Genomic DNA, 20641 nt, shown 5'->3' on the forward strand with positions numbered 1-20641 from the left:
TTAGCGTTTGCAGAGCATCAGGCCTATGGTAGGTGCTGTACAAAGCTTGGAATTAGACAAGGCTACCTGGCTCTGCAGCTCTACTTGTGGGGAAAACCACACTTTTAAAGGATGGGAGGACAATAGCCTGATAACACATTAGACTGTATTTTATGTTTTGAGTCTGGCTTGCAGCCAATACCAGAAAGTGTTTCCTAGGCAAGGTGCCTAACCATGTTTTTCTGGATATTCTCCTAATTCTTTGTGAGTCTTCAATAAATATTAAATCAACACGAGGTCGATTCTATAAAGGTCTTTTTCCTGTTTCCTTGCCCAAAGAAAAGTAAACCACAGTCTACGGGTAAAAGGCAGCAGGGAAGGGGGGCCCTGTTTCAATCAGCAGCCCTTATCCAATTCTTGGCCCCCACCCACACTGTCCTGGCCGGCCTTTCAGAGGCAGGACTCTTGGCCAAGTGCAGGTTGGGAAACAGCTGCTCCGTTGCAGGGAGGGGGGCAGGGAAAGAGGTCAGGGGAAGCTTCTTTTCCTCCAGCTCCAGTACGGTTGAGCTGGAAGGTGTGGCAGGCGGAGGTTAGAGGGAGAAACACCGGAGCAGAGCTGGAAGGGGAAGAGCCTAGCAAAGTAAGATGCCTCGTCCTAGGACTGGAGTGGAGGGTACGGCTGTGTCTAGAAAGGTGAGAGAAGATGCCTTCCTGGCCCTGCCCAAGTCGGCTGTTTTCCGAGTGGACCGGAGGAGAGGCGAGGAGTAGAAGATCCCACCCAACAAACCTCCCAAAGCCAAGCCTGCCCAGCCGCTCATCACTAGCAACGGCTCGTCCATTCCCCCAAGAACTTGGCGAGGGCCGGCTAAGCGCCTACTAGGTGCAGGGCGTACAAAGACGTGCCCTGGGGAACCGGGTCGTAGGAGGTGGAGTCGGTCAAAACGGCTTCGCGGAGGAGGCGAATTCCGTAGACCGTGGTGCAGGAAGGTGGCCGTGCACGCGTGCTGGCTCGGCGAGTGCAGAACGCGAGGCAGGCCGGGGAGGAGGGGAAGGAGGCGGGGACTGAGCCCGGGGGAGGGAGGGGAGAAAAGCGGGAGGGTGGGAGGTGTGAAGGGTGGGAGCGAGTTGGGGGGGGGGGGGAGGCCGGAGAGAGGGGAGGAGGCGCGGCGGGGTGGCCGCGGCTCGAGGGCGCGAGGGGGGCCCGGGGCCAAGCCGGACGGGAGCGGGGAGGCGGTGGCGGCGGCGAGGGGGAGAGAGAGGGAGGGGAAGAAGGAGGAAGCGAGCGCGGCTGCTGCAGGGGGAGGAAGACCGGGAGGAGGAGCCGAGTGCGGCGGCCGCTGCGGCCGCCGGGGGAGCCGAGAGCCGGGGCGCGGGGAGCGCGGGGAGCCGAGCGGGCGCCCGAGCCGGGGCCGCGGGCCGAGCTGCCGGTGAGTGGAGCCCCGAGGGGCGCGGCGGCCCGTCCCCGGGGCCGGGCAGGAGGCGCGGGAGGATGCGGCGCCGGGGCGGAGGGAGCGGGCCGGCCGGAGCCCAGCCCCCGGCTGGCCCGGCCTCCCGCCCGCCTTCCCTCCCTCCCTCCCTCCCCGCTTCCTCCCGCCGCTGCCCGCGCGAGGGGGGCAGGTCCCGGGCGGGCCGCGGGCTGGGGGAGGTGCTGCCTGGAGGGCGGGCGTCTGGGGCCGGGGGTGGAGCTGGGGGCTCGGGGGTGTACCCGGGGGCGGGAGGCTGGACCGGGACGGCTCTAAATTGGCTCGGAGGGGCCGGTCGGCGGCGAAGTTGCTCGCTGGGGGCAGAGACGGACACGCGGTTGCAGGAGTAAGCGATCCCCTGTGGCGAGTGCGTGAGACGAGGAGTCCGGCGCCCCCGCCAGCCCCGTCGCCCTCCCCGCCTGCCCTGCCCCACCAGCTCCCCTCCTGGCCTCCGCGTGTCCCTTCGCCGTCGCCCCCCGGTTCGCTCCCGCCGCGCTGCTGGGTCCCCTCGGCCCTCGCTCTGACCCTCCCGGCCTCCGACTTCCCCTGACCCCTCCCTGCTTGCTTCGCCACTGCCCCTGTTCCCCTTTTCCTCCCTCGCTAGTTACCCCTCCCCGCTTCGTAATTCCCGATGCAATTGCCTCTTTGAGACCTTTTTTTTTTTTTTTTCCTCTCCTTCCTTTTAGATTGGCCAACGGCTCGTTTCCACCCTGCCTCGTTGGTGGCCACTGGAGAAGCGCGGGGGGCTCCCCAGACAGCCGTGGGGACAAGTTAGAGCCAGCACTTTGCCCCGGGCCTCGCGTGTAGCTTCCCCGTCCCCTGCTCTCGGCGCCCCGGTGTCCAGAGGGGGGTGCGGGTGCGGGGGTGTGCCCTCCGTACATGTCCCACCACCAGGGCCACCCTCCGGGCTTGTGTTCCATCTCGCTCTTGCTTCCTGCACGGTGGTCGCGGGGAACCACCTTGCATCATGTCCCGGTATAGCTACCAAAGTCTCCTGGACTGGCTCTATGGGGGCGTGGACCCCAGCTTTGCAGGCAATGGGGGCCCCGACTGTGCTGCCTTCCTCTCTTGGCAGCAGCGGCTGCTGGAAAGTGTGGTGGTCCTGACCCTGGCCCTGTTGGAGATCCTGGTGGCCCTGCGGCACATCCTGAGGCAGACGAAGGAGGACGGTAGGGGTGGCCGTGGCTGCCAGCCAGAGCAGGTGACCCAGCGGCCAGAGGAAGGCAAAGAGAGCCTGAGCAAGAATCTGCTCTTAGTAGCCCTGTGCCTGACCTTCGGGGTGGAGGTGGGCTTTAAGTTCGCCACCAAGACCGTCATCTACCTGCTCAACCCCTGTCACCTGGTCACCATGATGCATGTGAGTCTGTTGACTTTTTCCCCGGGGCAGCCTCAGCCATCAGAGTCAGTTGTGTGCTCAGGACCCTTGGCGGTGTAGAACCCCTCATCCGTGTGGGAAGTGGGAGCCTTAAAAATAATTTGCCAACGAGGGGCTGTTTCGGTGCGGATTTTAGATCTGGCTTTCTACCACCTCTGCACCAGCCCCCCAGTGGAGGTGAGCCCAAGGAAAGACTGGCCCTGAGGCCGGCAGCCCCTCCCCTCCTAGGCCTGCCCTGGCCTTCCAGAAGCTAGGAAGTCCGGCCCCAGCCAGGTGCCCTTTCTCAGTCACATCTGGGGACCACGGCCCAGGCACCCCCCCCCCCTCCCCCGCCGGCCCCTCTGCCACAGTTAATTTCCCAGCGGCCTAGTGGCATTCTTTCCTGGAGGTGGTCACAGAAGGTTCCCAGTCTCCACTGTGGTACTTTGGCGAAATACAGGTTTCTCTTAAGGACTCTTTCCTTGGGGAGTTCATGCTCTTAGGGTGAGGTCCGCCTTTGAGTTCTGAGGTGTGGGAGCAGCGCCAAGCTCCGACTCACTGCACTCTGAAACAGACCCCAGGCGGGCCCGTCAACTTTTTTCTCTGTCTGTGGCGAGAGGGTATTTATTTCCTGCAAACCTCTCCCATCTTCCCACTGAAATCTCCCCAGGACATGGTCCAGGGGTGCCCAGAGAGCGGATTTCTTTACCTCCCATTAGCAGTGCTAAGAAAAACAAATGAGATTGAAAAGGAAAGTTGCCAGATACATAAAAATAAACTGGGTGAGGACCAAGAGCGAGACTGCCTTTCTGTACTCAGCCTGTGCAGAGAGATATTCTAAAACTATAAAATCGTGGAGGAGGAGGAAGAGGAGAAAGGGGGAGAAACAATCTTTTGAAAATTTCCGACCGTGGAAAACCTGGTGTGTTTTATTCAGGGACAGTTTTGCAGCCTGTCACGAGCCTCCTTGTTGCTTTTATATTTGTAGGTTATTCTCAGGTGATTTGAGCCGGACCCCGGTGTAGGGCAGGAGGTGGAGGTGATCTCCATTTCACAGGCCTGGAGGGGCCCGGAGATGGGAGGTCGCTTGCCTGCGGCCAAAAGATGAATTCGCTTTCGGGTTTGGAAAGCTAACCCACCCTCTTTGGGATTGCGAGCTGTCAGCGGAATGGCAGGGCCGGCTCTGTGGGGAGGCCGATGCTGATCAGCAGGGCGCCGCCTCCTTGTGGTGGGGATGCTTGCGAGCTCTGTTCTAGGAACTCCTCTCTGATGGCAAGTTCTTTGGCGTCAGTTTCCCAATCTGTAAAATGTGCCCTATGGCCACAAGCCCAGTCTTGCAGATGTGGCAAGGAGGTATAGATAGATAGCTTTGGAATAAAGAAGTTCCTATGGACGGAATGGCTATAAGCGTCCAGCAGGTCTGGAGTGTGTGGCAGTTTTTTTTTTTTTTTTTTTTTTGCCACACACGAAGCATGTGGATGTTGGACGTTCCAGGCCAGGGATCGAACCCGAGTCGCAGTTGTGACCTGTGCCAACAGCTGCGGCAATGCCCACTCCGTACCCCTCTGCGCCACATGAGAACTAGGAGTGGGTAGCATTTTTTAAGAGGGCCTCTTAGGAAGCGATGCCATTCACAGGAAGCCCAGGGCTCTCCCAGTGAGACCTTCTGTGTAAATTTGAGCCTGTCCTCTTTTTTTCTTTTTTTTTTTTTGTCATGAATGGGCTTTTTGTTAATGAAAGGAAACAACGCATCTCAGCCACTGCTGTGTGAGGCTCTTGGGACAGGAGTGCTTTTTTTGGATGGCAGGTGGTGAGGGTCAGAGGGTGCCTCTTCTACAAAGGGGTCTTGAGGCCTCTGACAACCGCATGTCTAGAAGGTCAACAAAGAACTAAATTCAGCCTGACTGAGGCTGCTGCTGGGGTGATGACGTCAAATCTGGCAGCACCATGGTTCCTAGTGGAAAGGTTTTTAGAGGCTTTTAGAAGACTCTGGAGACTTCGTTCTGGCATTAATTAGTTGGGTGACTTTGGGAAAAGTACTTTTCCTGGGTCTCAGTTTGCCCAGCTGCAAAATGAGGCAGAGTGGTATTCCTAGCTCTTGACAACCTATGTTCTGTGATTCTTTTCTCCGTTAAGTACTGGTGGGGGGTGGGGGTGGGGGGTGGGGTGGGGTGGGGAGAAGAGCCACAGAGAGCTTGTCTAGAAATGCTTTTGACCTCCTTACTGATTTCCGGTGGCCTTGTTCATCTTTTTTCATCCTTGGATCTTTTGCTCCCCATGTCTTTGCAGTAAAGTAAACCTGACCAGGTCCACCCTTAGGGGCATGTATAGATGTTGTTGGCACTTGGAGGCTGACGGCTGCAGAGAGATGGATGTTTGGGGGACTCTGAACTGACTCCTGTCACCTGTGCTTTTTCTCTTGGCCTGTGTGCTTAGCTTAAACTCTGAAGCTAGAAGGTGGCGCCGAAGAATAGAGTCATGCCGAGGAATTCTTGAGGCCAAGCAGCATTGTACTCCTTTGTCATTTACTCCTAAATCATTGCTTTGTGCCTTTTTTTTTTTTTTTTTGCCACACCCATGGCATATGGAAATTCCTGGGCCAGGGATCAAACTTGTGCCGCAGCAGCGACCTGAGCCAGTGCAGTGACAACACCAGTTCTTAATGCCAGTTCCTTAACTCTGCCACCAGGGAACTCCTGCTTTGTGTCATTTAAAGAGTAATGTCTGGCCTACTGGGAGACCTAGCCTCCGATGAACCCAGCATTCCATACCTTACCTATGGCTCTTCCTGGGAAGCGAGGAGGTATATGGGTTTTTAAAAATTGCTGTGAGTCCTTAAAAGAAATCTTAATAACAGATGGCTGGGAACAGTTTTCTGACTTGGTTACAGCAATGACTAATGATAGTAAGTACGGTTAGTAATACTCTACATTTATCTAGCTCTTAACTGTTTATAAGACACTTTTCACATGCTTTATCTCCTCTGGGTTACGCTAGATAAGCTCGGGCCGGAGAGGGAGATGTTAAAATGTTCCCTGTGACTGTGTGTATTGCAAAGGGGAGATGTGTCGAGTACAAAGAAAAGCTTTGGCAAGTGAATTAGCTGAGTTAGGCTATATTACGCAGTAAATTCTGTGGAGGTCAGAAGTCCTGATAAGGAAAGGGAGACATTAGCTGAAAAGAAAGCAGGAGTTTAGCAGAGACATTGCTGCTGTGTGTCTCTCAACTGCATGACTCAATTATGGCTTTATGGAAGGGCCTTGTTCCTCACAGTCAGTGTACGTTTGTAACAAGGATAGTATTGCTTTAGGCTAGCGAATGGAAGAGTTGGAGGGACATTGGTTAGTCTCCTTCCCTCCCATTATTCAGTCTGTAAACAGTTTATTCCCAAGGCCTGGATACACAGACCCTCGTCAGAGCCATACTGCCTTTGGGTGACCGCCGGCTTTAGAAGCGTAAGGAAAGGGCAGTTCTTCCGTCTGTGCTCCGGCTCCTTTTTTTTTTTTTTTTTTTTGTCTTTCTAGGGCTGCACCTACAGCACATGGAGGTTCCCAGGCTAGGGGTCGAATCGGAGCTGTAGCCGCCAGCCTACACCACAGCCACAGCCACGTGGGATCCGAGCCACGTCTGCGACCCACACCAGAGCTCACGGCAACGCCGGATCCTCAACCCACTGAGCGAGGCCAGGGATTGAACCCGCAACCTCGTGGTTCCTAGTCATATTCGTTAACTTCTGAGCCACGATGGGAACTCCCGGGCTCCGTTCTTGATTAGTATTCCTACCGTTGGCTTTCTTGCTATCTCAACTCAAGTCGGTGATGCTTGAGGAGTCTCGGGATCAGCAAGCACCAGGGTTAACCCACCACTGTTAACCCACTTGCTGGGTATCAGTGGGTGCTTGCACCGATAAGTATTTTTTCAAGCATGGCTGGTCTCCTCGTGCGTATTATTTTGGTAGGTATGGGTGACAGGGAATGAGTGAATGTACTCACTTTTTGCTATTTACCCCCCAAATCACCCTGCAAGTCAGTGGCAGAGGCGGCTTTAGAACCGACCTGCCACAGTGGGAATCGGGGCTTTAGCAGGAAGAGATTCTCATAGCTATTAAGTCCTAAAATCTACAATTTCTTAGCAGAAGGTTTAAAATGCCAGATACTTTGATCATGTCCATAAAGACCAGTAGTCTTAGATTGCTGGCCTTTTTATCCCCTTAACGTCCAGTTTTAATATTGTCTCTGACTTGGGAACTTAACGAAAAAGATCAAATTTTGGATGTCTAATTGGCCACTGCCGATTGGTTCTGTCTGTGTCTGTGAATATCTCCTGCTTGGGCACTGAACTTCGAGGGGCACGATGCATGCCTTTTAGCCCTCTGTGCGTCTCTGCCTAAGGCAGGCTGGATCTCGGTTGCGCATTTGGCAAAGTAATTGATACTGTTAACCCGGAGCCCCAAACCTCTGGTTATTAGCCTGTAATAGCGAGTGAGCCCCCATTCGTTTTCAGAGTTGCCGTTGCTGTTTGATTTCTCTGTCTTTACAATATCTTAGAAGGCTGATTTCCGCCAAGTGTGGCTAGCCTGCTTTTGGTTCCCTGTTTGTTTTCTTCCTTCCCCTTCGCTGGAAGTGTGGCATGGCACAGATTCACAAGGATCCTGAGTTTTTTGTGACACCTTTTGCAACTCCATTTGCTCTGTGATGGATTTGTTTTAGAGAAAACCTGAGAGATGGGAGAACTAGGCTTTTTGGCCCCCGCCTCCTTGACTTCAGCCCAACCACACCTCCTCATCCCCATCTGTTGTCTGGAGCCCTGATAACTGCTCCTGCTTGCGATTGACGTCGGTGAGTAGTGGGTACAATGAGGGATCCAGCCATCTGCTGACGCCTTTTCAGATGGACTGTGTCATCAGTCCAGGGGGCCACCAGGGGGATGATGTTTATATGGGCCTCAGCAGTGAGGCATGACATTCCTTTTTGGTTTGTCTTCTTTTTGCCCCCCAAGGAAATTTGCAGAGAATTTTTCCATCTTTCGTTGTTACAGTCTTTTTTGGGGGGGCGTCCATCAGAAAGAGAAGTGGCGTGGATTGGTGGATTAAACAATCCACAGACAGCCCTGGGATTTAAAAAGAGGATGCTAGTTTTGCCTAGTGGCTTACTAGAGAACCTGAGCAAATGATTTAACCTTTTCCTGTCTCCATCTTCTCCATGAACCGTGCCACAGGGAACCAGAGCATTTTCATCCTCTGCAGTAACTCTGTGGTCACTTAAACAGAAGCTGAGCACAGCTGACCAGAGCTGGCAGATGACCAATAGATTGTTCACCTCAGACTCAGAAACCGACAAACCTCAACTCCTTGTCACCTTTCTTGACAGCTTTCAGAATCCATTCCTCTAATCATTTCTGCTGCTTTTCTCTGGATCCTTGCCCATACCTGCACACCCTTCTCACATACAGCCTGTACCACTGGATGCTGTGACCAGAGGTCCAGCCCATACCCAGCAGAGGGGAAAGATGCCTTCCCAGCCTTTTCTGGCCAGGCACCTGTTAAAGCAACGCAGCGTGCAGCTTGCTGTTAGGTAACAGTATGCGGCTGGCTTTGGCTCAGGGGGTGACCCGCAGGCTCCCTAGATGTTGTCCCTTTGCCATGGGTGTGCCTCCTTCGTTGCTCTCTTCCCGGGATCTGTCGTGAGTTCCTCCGTCTGTAGCTCCTGAAGATGATTCTCCTCTGAAACTTTCCAGATGACCTTGACTCCACAGTCATTCCACTCATTCCAGTAACAGCTTTTGTCCTGCTTTCCCAACCCTCTGAACACTCTGCAGAATGTTCCACTCTTTGACCTACACCTTTGTGTTCATGTAGGGGTAATTCTGTGAGTGTTCGACGGGGTTGCTTGTTTTTATGTGTTCATTCATTCTCTATCATTAGTGTGGACACTTTCCTTTAAGGACAGGAGTGGCGTGTTTTTTTTTTTTCTCTATAACTCCCTACAGAGCTTAATACAATACTGTGCGTGCACACTAATTGTTCAATGTGTGCCTGGATCATGCTGGCTGACTGACTGACCGACAGAGCTGAATTTTTTCTTCTCTTTTTTTTCTTTTGCCCGCTGGTGCCTCTCTGTTCCCTTGAGGTCTCTGAGCCCTGTTCCTAGGTCTCCTGTGCCCATTAAGAGAATCTCCTGGTTTTTTTTTTTTTTTTTTTTTTTTTGAAATCACCAGAGGAGAGAGGTGGTTTCACCTCCAGCTCATACATCTTTTTGTTGAATTTCCATCACAAAGAGCTGGTTATTAGGAACTGTAGCCCACTGTCTGCCCATAGTATCTGCCCTCTTTCACGGCAATGAGGAAATTATGCTGTTGGATCTTGGTCTTAAACCCCTTGGTTAGACATCTGGCAAGGTCTGCTTTCTTCTTTTCCTTCTTTAATATCGGACACATTAAAAAGAATGTTATTAGAATGTCTTTCTCCCCTTTCGTGTTTTTTCAATGGGTATCTCGCTGTCATCCTGCCTCATTGAAATACCCTCTGCAAGAAAGAAGAGCCAGGCTTCTCAACTTCTGTTCTTTCATATCTTCTTTTTTTTTTTACTTTTTTCATCTTTACGAAGTATAATTGACAAGAGAATTGTAGGATATTTGAAGTGTGCACAACGTGGTGTTCCCATCGTGGCTCAACGGAAACGAATCCAACTAGGAACCATGAGGTTGTGGGTTCAATCCCTGGCCTTGCTCAGTGGGTTAAGGATCCGGCATTGCCATGGGCTGTGGTGTAGGTCGGCAGCTGTAGCTCCGATTGGACCCTTCGCCTGGGAACCTCCATATGCCGCAGGTGTGGCCCTAAAAAGACAAAAAGACAAAAAAAGTCCACAATGTGATTTGATGTACACATACAAACATTGTGAAAGCATTTCCCCCCCCCCACCGAGTTCATTAACACGTCCATGGTCTTTCATATCTTTTGCTAAATTGAGAGCATCTTCTGCCAGTAACTGGCTGAGTGGACCTGAAGTGACTGTGGGTGTGGAGAGCAGTGATTCTTGGACTTTTCTTTGTGGAAGTTTCCCTTGGAAGCCTGTTCTAATGCAGATACTTAGTTTTCTACTCAGGGAGTCTGAGTTGGTCTAGGGCCTGGAGGATGAGGGCGGGAATCTGCACCTATTACAAGCTCCCGAGTGGGTCTGATGCCCGTGAGCACTGGACCCCACTTCGAGAGACATTACCTAGTGGCTAAAGTATGAGATAGGGAGGTCTCATCGTGGCTTGGTGGAAAACGAATCTGACTAGCATCCATGAAGAGGCAGGTTTGATCCTTGGCCTCACTCAGTGGGTTAAGGATCCGGTGTTGCCATGAGCTGTGGTGTAGGTCGCAGCCACGGCTCGGATCTGGCATTGCTGTGGCTGTGGTGTAGGCCGGCGGCTACAGCTCAGATTCAACCCTTAGCCTGGGAACCTCCATGTATATGCCATGGGTGCGGTCCCCCCCCCCCCCCCAAAAAAAAAAGTACGAGGTGGGAAGTTGGGTCAAATGCTCTCCTAACTGGCACGAACCTGGTGGCCTGTGGGTGGAGCATTTAGTTTCCTGGCAGTACCTCAGTATTTTTGTGGGTGTGAAATAATGTGGCTGAAGTTAGGATTGAGGGCCCCGAATTTTTGTGAGATAGATTTTAAGGGCTTTAGGGTTCCAGTGACTTGTTGGGCACCTAGGAGCTTTGTCAGTGGAGGATTTTGGCCAGGCCTCCTTTGTCACCTTCTCATCCTTCCAGTCTCTGAGATCTTCGGGAACTAACAAGAGGAAATATTGACAGAGAGTTCTTGCATGCTAACTCTGCTGGCAAGACTTTTGTTTTAAACGTTCAGAGGAATGTATTCATTCTTGCATCCATTCAGCAAACATTTATCCAACGTGTATTGCGTGTCAGGCACTGTGCCAGGCACTGAAGGTTCAAAGATAAACAAGAAACATTCTTTGCCCTCATGTTGCTCACAGTTGAGATGAGACAGGCAAGCAAAAAGATCAACTAAATTACAGCATGTATGGTAACAGATTTGAACACAGCAGAGAGGACAGAGGATCTTTTTTTATTTTCCCTAGTGCAGTGAAGGAAATCTTCCTAGAAGAGGTGACATTTAAGTCACGAAGGAGACATGTTAGCTTCCTGAGAGCAGGGACCATCAGTTGTTTTCTATTCCGGTGCCTCTAACGGGGTCCACCTCACAGTAGGTGCTCAATAAACCTTTGTGACTGAATGAGTAGGCGTTTGCTGGGAGTTGCAGGAAGGAAGGGAATCTAGGCATAGGAGACATACATACAAAGGCATAGAGTTGCTTCCTCTTTGACAGGAAAGCTTTGCAACTGTTACCTGGAGTCATCATTTGTGTGTGATTCTCAGGGGCAGTTTTTTTTTTTGGTATTTCTCCCTTGGCAAACCAAGTAAAGGTCAAGGAATGCTCGGCCATTTCTGGCTTGTTGATAAGACAGCTGCAGTTGCCCATGAATCCTCAAGATGGAGAATTGTGTTCTCTGTGCTGTCGCAAGGAGGGCCCACACTGTCAAGCACACGGATGAGAAGGAGTAGGCATTAAATGTGGGAAGTGAGGAAGTTCCCGCCGTGGCTCCGTGGTTAACGAATCCGACTAGGAACCATGAGGTTGCAGGTTTGATCCCTGGCCTCACTCAGTGGGTTAAGGATCCGGCATTGCCGTGAGCTGTGGTGTAGGTCGCAGATGTGGCTTGGATCCCGTGTTGCTGTGGCTGTGGCATGGGCTGGCGGCTACATCTCCGATTCGACCCCTAGCCTGGGAACCTCCATGTGCTGCGGGAGTGGCCCTAGAAAAGGCAAAAAGACAAAAAATATATATATATATATATGGGAAGTGAGATAGCAGGCATCCCACCATGGCCAGAAGATGGTTTTTAGTGGCTGGTGGGGTTGCTGCTCCCCCCGCCCCTCCCGAAGGTCCACAGCAGAACTGATGAAATGCAATGCTGTCCTCCTGCCACCTTTCTCTTTTCTATTCCTTTTCCCTGCTTCCAAGTCTTTCCCCCACTGAGTCACCCTGGTCCAAGTTTGCCTCCTTCCAGAGTATTCCATGCTCCAAGTCAGCCCCATCTCCATTTTCAAAATGCCTGTTTCATCAGAGGAAGTCATATCCCTGAGGAAATCAGGAAGAAAGCATTTCCATTTGGGAGGTTCATACCGAAGTGTGACTGGCTGAGTCTCAACTGGGGCGGGGAGGGCAGGAGTTTTTATTTTTTTGTCTTTTGTCCTTTTAGGGCCACACCTGTGGCACATGGAGGTTCCCAGGCTAGGGGTCCAATCGGAGCTACAGCTGCAGGTCTACACCACAGCCACAGCAACATCAGCCAAGCAGCGTCTGCAACCTCCACCACAGCTCACGGCAACGCTGGATCCTTAACCCACTGAGCGAGGCCATGGATCCAACCTGCCTCCTCATGGTTGCTAATCAGATTCATATCCGCTGAGCCATGACGGGAACTCCAGGGCAGGAGTTTTTAAAAGGCCCTGGGACCCTTACTTGATCTCTCATTGCTGGGGTGTGTCTTAGTGGCCTTTCCCCATGTCCCTTAACCCACGGTTTTGGCCTCCCTCCCGCTTCACCCCGCCTCCTCCAAGAACTGGGGTTATCGGTATCTTGCTACGGTATTTGCTGGGACCCCCCCCCCCCCCCCCCGCCCCGCCAGGGTAAGTCTCCCAGGCGCTGGGATGCAGCAGTTAAATCCGAAGGCCTGTGGAGGACTCCTCCTCTTCTGGGCACTGTCATCTCTGTTTACTCAGCTCTTTCCCAGGGAAAGCGCTGCCAGCTAAACAGGGCATGGCTTGCACATCTGTCAGTGTGTGGTGTGTCAAGGGACTCAGACCTGTTGCCAGGCTGAGATCCTGAAGGGGAGGGTTGGGGGCAGGTCTCCCCGTTGGCCGTGGTTCCTTAACAGCAGCTGTGGGAGGAAGAGTAGGATGAGTCTCATCCCGGGCCAGGTGCCTCTGAGGAAAGGGAATAGATGGCCAGAGAGAGGAGGGTTCGAGAGGCTTGGCCTGTTGGGGCAGAAACAGCCCAAGCCCTGTCCCATGGGCAGGTGTTCAGGTGGGTAGAGGAGGAAGAAGTGAGATTATGTGGAGGAGAGAAAGGAAGCACGAGTCCCTTCTTGTTCCAGCCCGATGCCTCCAGTCTCCCTATCTCCATCACACCTCAGTGGTGGTATAAACTTGGGGTGTATTTTGCCTGGGAATTGAATCGCCTTTGCCAATCGACCAGCTGTGTTTGCAGAAAGACTCTGACTGTGCTCAGGCTGTTGCTAGCAAAGAGACATTTCATTCAGGTGCTGATTAAATAAGGCGCAGAGCCAGATTGCACATTAAGGCCCTTAACTATGGCTCTGGGAGCCCTGGGTAAACACTTATTAGATGTTCTGGGCAGAGTATTAGCAGAGGCTGCTGGATGGGAGGTGCTTTCTTCAGAAATCAGGTTAAGGGAAAATGGCTGGGAGAGACTTTGAGAAAGGGTCTTGTTCCCTTTTCCTAGGTTTGTGAGCTCCAAGCTGCGGAAATGTACCTGAAGGGCTCCACAGGCTTCCTCATTGGCATTAACTTGTGAAATTCACCAGGATCCTGTAGGTTTGGATTGGGACACAGTGGGGAGCCTGGCTGAGTTAAGTAGGACATGAGAAAAGCCTCCTTTTCCTTTTTTTTTTTTTGTCTTTTTGCTGTTTCTTGGGCCGCTCCCATGACATACAGAGGTTCCCGGGCTAGGGGTCGAATCGGAGCTGTAGCCACCGGCCTATGCCAGAGCCACAGCAATGCGGGATCCGAGCCACATCTGCAACCTACACCACAGCTCATGGCAATGCCGGATCCTTAACCCACTGAGTGAGGCCAGGGATCGAACCTGCAACCTCATGGTTCCTAGTCGGATTCGTTAACCACGGAGCCACGGCGGGAACTCCAAGCCTCCTTTTCTTAATGCAAGTCGAACTTAATGGATTGAGCTTTTGGACCGTGTTTCCTGGGTTTGTATTTGAGCTCTATCACCATGCTACTTATTTGCTATCAACTTCAGTTTCAGTCATCTGTAAAATGGGAATAATAATAGTACCTACCTAATAGGGCTGTTGTAAGGATTATATGAAATAATTTAAATCACGCATATAACAGAAGTTCTGGCTCATTGCCGGCACTCAGTGTTAGCAGTTTTTCATAGTACAGTTGGTTCCTCTGAAACTGTGGGTACATGTTCTGCAGATTCAACCAATCAGGGACCGCAAATAGGGAAAAAGATTCCAGAAAGTTTGCAAATGCCAAACTTGAATTTGCTGTGCACTGGCAACTAGTTACATTGCGTTTACATTGTATTTCCAACTATTTACATAGCATTTACATTGTATTAGGTATTTTAAGTAATCTAGAGATGATTTAATTAAAGTACACCAGAAGATATGCATAGGTTACATGCAAATACTACACTATTTTATTTTATTTTTATTTTTTTCCTTTTCATTATGTATTTTCTTTTTATTTAACTTTTTTTTTATTTATGATTTTTATTTTTTTCCATTATAGCTGGTTTACAGTGTTCTGTCAATTTTCCACTGTACAGCATGGTGACCCAGTTACACATACATGCATACATTCTATTTTCTCACATTATCATGCTCCTTCATAAGGGACTAGACATAGTTCCTAGTGCTATACAGCAGGATCTCATTGCTAATCCATTCCAAAGGCAATAGTTTGCATCTATTAACTCCAGACTCCCAGTCCCTCCCACTCCCTCCCTCCCGGCAACCACAAGTCTATTTTCCAAGTCCATGATTTTCATTTCTGTGGAAAGGTTCATGTGTGCCGTATATTAGATTCCAGATATAAGTGATATCATATGGTATTGGTCTGTCTCTTTCTGACTGACTTCACTCAGGGTGAGAGTCTCTAGTTCCATCACTACACTATTATTTTATATAAGAGACTTGAGCATCCACAGATTTTGGTATCGGAGGATGCTGGAACCAGTGCCCGGTGGATACTGAAGGATGATTGTAGTAGTAGTACTATATGGTTCAGGGCATACCGGGTAAAAGCAGACTTGGGTGATAAAGGACTGGGTTCAAATCCTACCACTAGCTGTGTAGTTCCAGGCAAGTTACTTAACCTCTCTGATCCCTAGTTTCCACATTTGTAAAATGGAATAATAATTATTCCTACTCTGCAGGGCTGTTGTAAGGATTAAATGAGAAGAATACTAATAAAGTACTATCTAAGGTAGTAAATAGTCAATAAATTGTAGCAGCGATGTGGTGATGATAATGAGCTTTCTTATCCTTATTATGGCTGTTGCTGCTGCAAGCTTGAAGAGCTGATGCAGGGATAAGAGATTAGATTCAGGAAGACAGCTTTAAGAATCTCACTCAAGAGAAGCTTCCCTGGCATCTTTGTTTCGTGTAGTGGGCAAGAAGATTGATTTTATGCAATTGGCACTCACATAAATCTTTACAGGGTGGGTTTGCTTGGCTGTTCAAGGCCTAAGGACAGCTTTGCGGGGAATTCGAAAGTTAAGTTTAAATTACCCAGTCCGTCTGTCTGTCTGTCCTTCCTCCCTTTCTTCCCTCCCTCCTTTTTTTCTTTTTTTTCTTTTTTTTTCTTTTTAGGGCCATACCCATGGCATATGGAATTTCCCAGGCTAAGGTTCGAATAGGAGCTCTAGTTGCTGGCCTACACCACAGCCACAGCAACATGGGATCTGAGCCACATTTGCAACCTACACCACAGCTTACAGCAACGCTGGGTCCCCAACCCACTGAACGAAACCAGGGATTGACCCCTCATCCTCATGGATACTAGTCAGGTTCATTACCACTGAGCCTCAACGGGAACTTCCAAGTCCTTTCTGAAGAATGTGGAGGCTGGCTTTTCAGGGACCTCTGGACTTAATTATTGCTGCTCTTCATCAATGGGCTGGCTTTCTGGTAATAGCAAGCTTGAGATCGGTAGCCTAGGGAACCAATGAGTACTTGACAGAAGCAGGAAAGGGGTGGTTTGAGGGTGGACAGAGACAGGTGCGTGGACTTAGTTTTTAACTTTTGCATTAATTTCTTTGGACTGAGGGGAGAGCAGCTTTCTCAAGTGCTGCCTGTTCTCAAGGTTAGGAAATTATTGAAGGAGAAAAAGCCGTTGCCATAGCTCCTGGGAGAAAGGCAAGTTAAGTGTAGATCAGTACCTTCCTGACATGTCAGCAAATGTATACGAAAACAAACAAAAAGACAATTCTTCCAATATATCCAGGATATGGGAAACCTCTCATTTTCAAGACCAGTTACGCATTCAGAGCTGGGGCCTCAGCTGCCAGTCAGTAAAGGGAGAGCCCCCTTTAATTAAGCACAGCTTTCTGGGGCCCAGGCCTGGGTCACATGATCTCATAGCCTTGGGTGCCCCATCCAGCAAGGCCACTGGAAGGCCCCCAGGCAAATTCCCATGCTCTGTGGGTAAATAGTTACTTAGTCTTGGAGTTGAGCGCACTGAGAAGGCTAAGGTCATGTTTTCTGTCATAACCCTGGTTCCGTGGGAGGAGCTGGCGTGAAGGGCATTCCTCAAACAGACCGCAGCCCTTAGAAATTTGGGGAGGCCGTAACAAAGGGTCCTCTTCCTATCGCCCCTTGTTCCTTGTCACTTCGCTTTTGTCAAGCGTTTCCTTTTTTAAGTTCCAGGCACTTGAGTGTGTGCGGCCGTCTGTTGGCTGCACATTATTCCCCGAGCCCCGCAGGAATGTGGCTGAGAGTCATGTGCCTAAGTGCCTTGTTATCTTCAGCGCTTGTACACTTGGCCCCTTGGGCTGCTGCTGCTGCTTTTACATGGGCTTTGCTCCCTATTTCCTGGGCCCCCAGTCCCAGGAGGACTCTTGGGGCACTTTGGGGAAAGGGGCTGTTTTTTACCTTTGGATCACCGGTCCCCATGCAGCAGCTCACTGGCCTTGACAGGTCAGCTCTCCTCAGAATAGCCCTGCCAGCCAGCACCAAGCCAAGGTCACGTTTCCCTAGTCGGCTGGTGGGGTTTCTGGCCAGTGAGCCAAGAGAACAGGTTGACCCCCAGCCCTGTGGCCGTCCTCCCCGGGCGGGGGTCTCAGGGCGGGTAGTGTCTTGGGCCTGGGAAGTCAGGGGTGACCTTTAGGCCGAGGCTGCATTCGATTTGTGGAGATGAATGAGAAGCCCTGCGGGTCACGGGGTCTCCTGCCTGGCTGAGTGACAGTCGGGCCATGCCTCATAGCGGTGCCGTGTTTGCTCAGATGGCCACATGTGGAAACCAGGCTGGGATCATCTTGCCACATTTCTTCCTCCCCGCTTTGGGTCCGAAGTGGACAAACCGTTTGCAGAGTCCACTCTAGTCTGCACCTGTATTTCGTATCCCCCTTTCCATGGTCAGTTTGCAAGGAACGGAGGGTTAATCCTGGCTCCTCCCACCTACGATTTCTCTTTAGTTCCCCTTCGGGTTGGCTTCTCACTTGCCAGTCGTCACTGTCCATCGACATTAAGGGACAGTTGGTGCCGCTGCTCCCTCAGGGTCCACCTCACACCTTTCCAACCCCGTCAAGCCGGATTAGGGTTGGACAAAAAGGAGTTAAGTTTCAGAGAAAGCGCTCATTACAATTTTTGGTGATCTCTGTACACTCTGAAAGTCAGGAATAGTAGTAATAATAATAATGCCTGTAACGTTTTCCAGCATGAATTATGCTCCAGGCACATGCTTAAGTCTACTGCCTATATATTACCTGATTTGCAGCCTTCCGCAAAGGTCATTTTTGTTTTATCTAATTCCTCGTTCCTCCGGTTCTAGCCAATTTCTCCTTTGGCTGACTTATACATACTGGGAAAGTATTCTAGCAATACTTTTCTGGGTTGTTGAAATGGCTGAGTGACGCCAAGTGTCACAGCTGCAAAGAAACCTCGGCGATCATCTCCTCCCTTGTTTTTTTCTAGATGAGCACCCTGAGACCCAGAGAGGTGAAGGGACTTGCCCTAAGTCACCCAGCTAAACAGAAGCAGAGCTGGGTCTCCCAACTCCCAGGTCACTCCCTCCTTCCATCCCTAACCGTTCCAAAGTCAAAGGAGCTGGACTTTTATTCTCGCCCACTTGTAGAGAACCGGAAATCTTCTGGTTTTTTGAGCATCATTGTCTGTTACAGCCTTGAAAGCGAGGACCTCCCGGCCGCAGGCCACCTTTCTACCTGACTGCTATAGCAACTGCTTTTGCAGTGTGTGTTTCTGCCCTTGCTTCCTCTCTTCCACAGGGGAACCAGGCCGCTGTGCCACCGTTGCTTGCCGCTTGACCTGGCCAGGTAGGCCAGGGAGTCGTGTACGCTCAGTGAGCCTGTCTCTAAAGCCAGTTGTGATCTGCTGTGAGATATTGGTTGTTTGGAAAGGGGACCCATTCAGCTGGGACTATAACTGAGGTCATCGTCCCCCCCCCCCCAAATAGAGGCCCGTGTGAACGGTTGTATGAGGCCCCACGGCAGGGGAGTGTCAGAACCTAGAAGCTTTGTCTAGCAGAAGTGACAAAGGTCAAAATAATCTGCCAGCCCAGTGGGAGAGGTCAATTCATCTTGGTAAACAATGTAGGGTAATAGAGTATGGGATTAAGTATTAGCCAGGCCTGGGCCTTGGCTGTAGGTGTCGTATGTAAATGGTTGGCAGAACCTAGTAGTTCTGGCTAGTCAGGTAGCCTCCGGTGTTGCCATGATCTGTGGTGTAGGTTGCAGACACGGCTCGGATCTGGTCTTGCTGTGGCTGTGGGGTAGGCTGGCGGCTACAGCTCCGATTCGACCCCTAGCCTGGGAACCTCCATATGCTGTGGGGGGCGGCCCGAAAAAGATGGAAAAAAAAAAAGAAACAGGTTCTGAAGTCAGACTGGCCCTGTTCAAATCCCAACTCCGCTGCTCTCGCTGTGTTACTTTGGGCAAGTTATTTGACATCTCTGGGCCTATTTCCTCTGGAAAATGGGGACAGTAGTGTCTACTTTGTGCTTTTCTTGTGAGGATTCAACACACTGCCACCTGTCTTTAGATCACTGGTCAGTGCATGGCAAGGACCGAGTACGTATGCATCATGGCTGTTGTCACTGTAAGATAGGGATGAACTTTGCCCTTCCTACCTCAGAAAGTAAGTATGACAAGGGAAATGAAATATGTGAACATGTCTTAGGACTACCAAATAGGAAGAATCATCTTTTGAGAGCATGCACATTCAAAAGTTTATTAGCCCGTTGTTTTTAGGACGCGCTATTGATGGATATTTCCTTGGCGATCTGTTAAGAGGAAGAACAGTACGTTTTATATGTAGGGTTATATAAATGCTGGGACCATCAAGCATAGCATGTCCTGCTTTGTCCCTCCTAGTGTGCTTAAGGGTGCTTAAAAGCCAAGTAAAGTGGTCGGAGGATTTGGAGTAAAAAGCAAGGATTATGATACTCTTCCCTCAGGGCTCCCATCTTAGTTAATGGCGCTGCAGTCCATCAGGGAGCCAGGTTAAGTCCCCTGAAACCTTGACACATTTCCGTTCCTCTCTTCCATCATCGTAGTCTGAGTCATTTTGATTCTTTCACTTTTTTCCCCCATCTGTCTCTTCCTTTTCTTCTTTGATTGCTTTGCCCTAATTCATCTGGAGGTTTATCATCATCATCATCATCATCATCACCACCACTGCCACCACCACCACCAGATGGCTTATTACAGCAGCCTCCTGACTGATCTTCTCTTTTCTAGGCTGGGGGCGGGGGTGGGGGTGGGGGTCCTTTTCTGCTCTGCCCATCCTTTGCACCGCTGCCAGAAATGATACAAGGAAAATTACCTGTGGGGTCCCGCCATTCCCTTGCTCCAAAGCCTTCAGTAGCTCCCTATTGCCTTCAGCAAGGATAGCAGACATCTAGATACATACACTTTAGGGTGCCCCAAGCTGACTTTGCTAATCAAAACATGAACATACTGGAGTTCCCGTCGTGGCTCAGTGGTTAATGAATCCGACTAGGAAACACGAGGTTGCGTGGTGGATCCCTGGCCTCGCTCAGTGGGTTGAGGATCCAGTATTGCCGTGAGCTGTGGTGTAGGTCACAGACACGGCTCGGATCTGGCGTGGCTGTGGCTGTGGTGTAGGCAGGCAGCTGTAGCTCCGATTAGACCCCTAGCCTGGGAAGCTCCATATGCCGCAGGTGCGGCCCCAGAAAAGACAGAAAAAAAAAGAGACAAAAAACATGAACATGCTTTCCCAGTATGAGTCTCCATGTAGATTCAGAGTCATCTTTGGCATAGCATTTTCTTTTTTTCTTTTTTCTCACCTTTATTGAGGTACAATTGACAAATTTATAAGATATTTAACACAAACATCATAGTGATTTGAGATATATATACATTATAAACGATTCTCACTGTCTAGTTAACACATCCATTACTACATTCAGGCATTCTATTTTTATTTTTTATATTTTTAATTTGTTTTAGGGCTGCACCTGCGGCATGTGGAAGTTCTCAGGCTAGGGGTTGAACTGGAGCCACAGCTGCCAGCCTATACCACAGCCACAGCAACGCTAGATCCGAGCTGTGTCTGCAACCTACACCACAGCTCACAGCAACACCAGATCCTTAACCCACTGAGTGAGGCCAGGGATCGAACCCACATCCTCATGGATGCTAGTTGGATTCGTTTCTGCTGCACTACAACAGGAATTCCTGGACATGTTTTTTTTCTTTTTTAATTTTTATTTTTTTTTATCTCTTGGCTATATCCATGGGCATGTATGTGCTGTGAAATAGGGTTACAACTTTATTCTTTGGCATGCAGACCTTATAACATTTGAAC

General features: G+C 50.5%; 1 protein-coding gene across 5 annotated transcripts in view; it reads left to right on the top strand.

Annotated features, from left to right (window-relative positions):
- Nucleotides 1-543: 543 nt before the first annotated feature.
- TMEM164 (transmembrane protein 164) overlaps nt 544-20641 on the top strand; it is a 184868-nt gene continuing 164770 nt past the window's right edge. Inside the window, exons 1-2 of one of the 5 annotated variants that reach the window (XM_047765867.1) lie at nt 1282-1406; nt 2129-2799. In XM_047765867.1, the coding sequence (XP_047621823.1) occupies nt 2410-2799 (390 nt within the window). In that variant the 5' untranslated portion in view covers nt 1282-1406; nt 2129-2409. Of the gene's footprint in view, nt 673-1281; nt 1407-1699; nt 1810-2128; nt 2800-20641 lie in introns of those variants that run through there. The other 4 variants (XM_047765865.1, XM_047765866.1, XM_047765868.1 and 1 more) reach the window with 4 other exon arrangements.

Source organism: Phacochoerus africanus, chromosome X (assembly GCF_016906955.1).
Source record: "Phacochoerus africanus isolate WHEZ1 chromosome X, ROS_Pafr_v1, whole genome shotgun sequence".
Taxonomy (NCBI): Eukaryota; Metazoa; Chordata; class Mammalia; order Artiodactyla; family Suidae; genus Phacochoerus; species Phacochoerus africanus.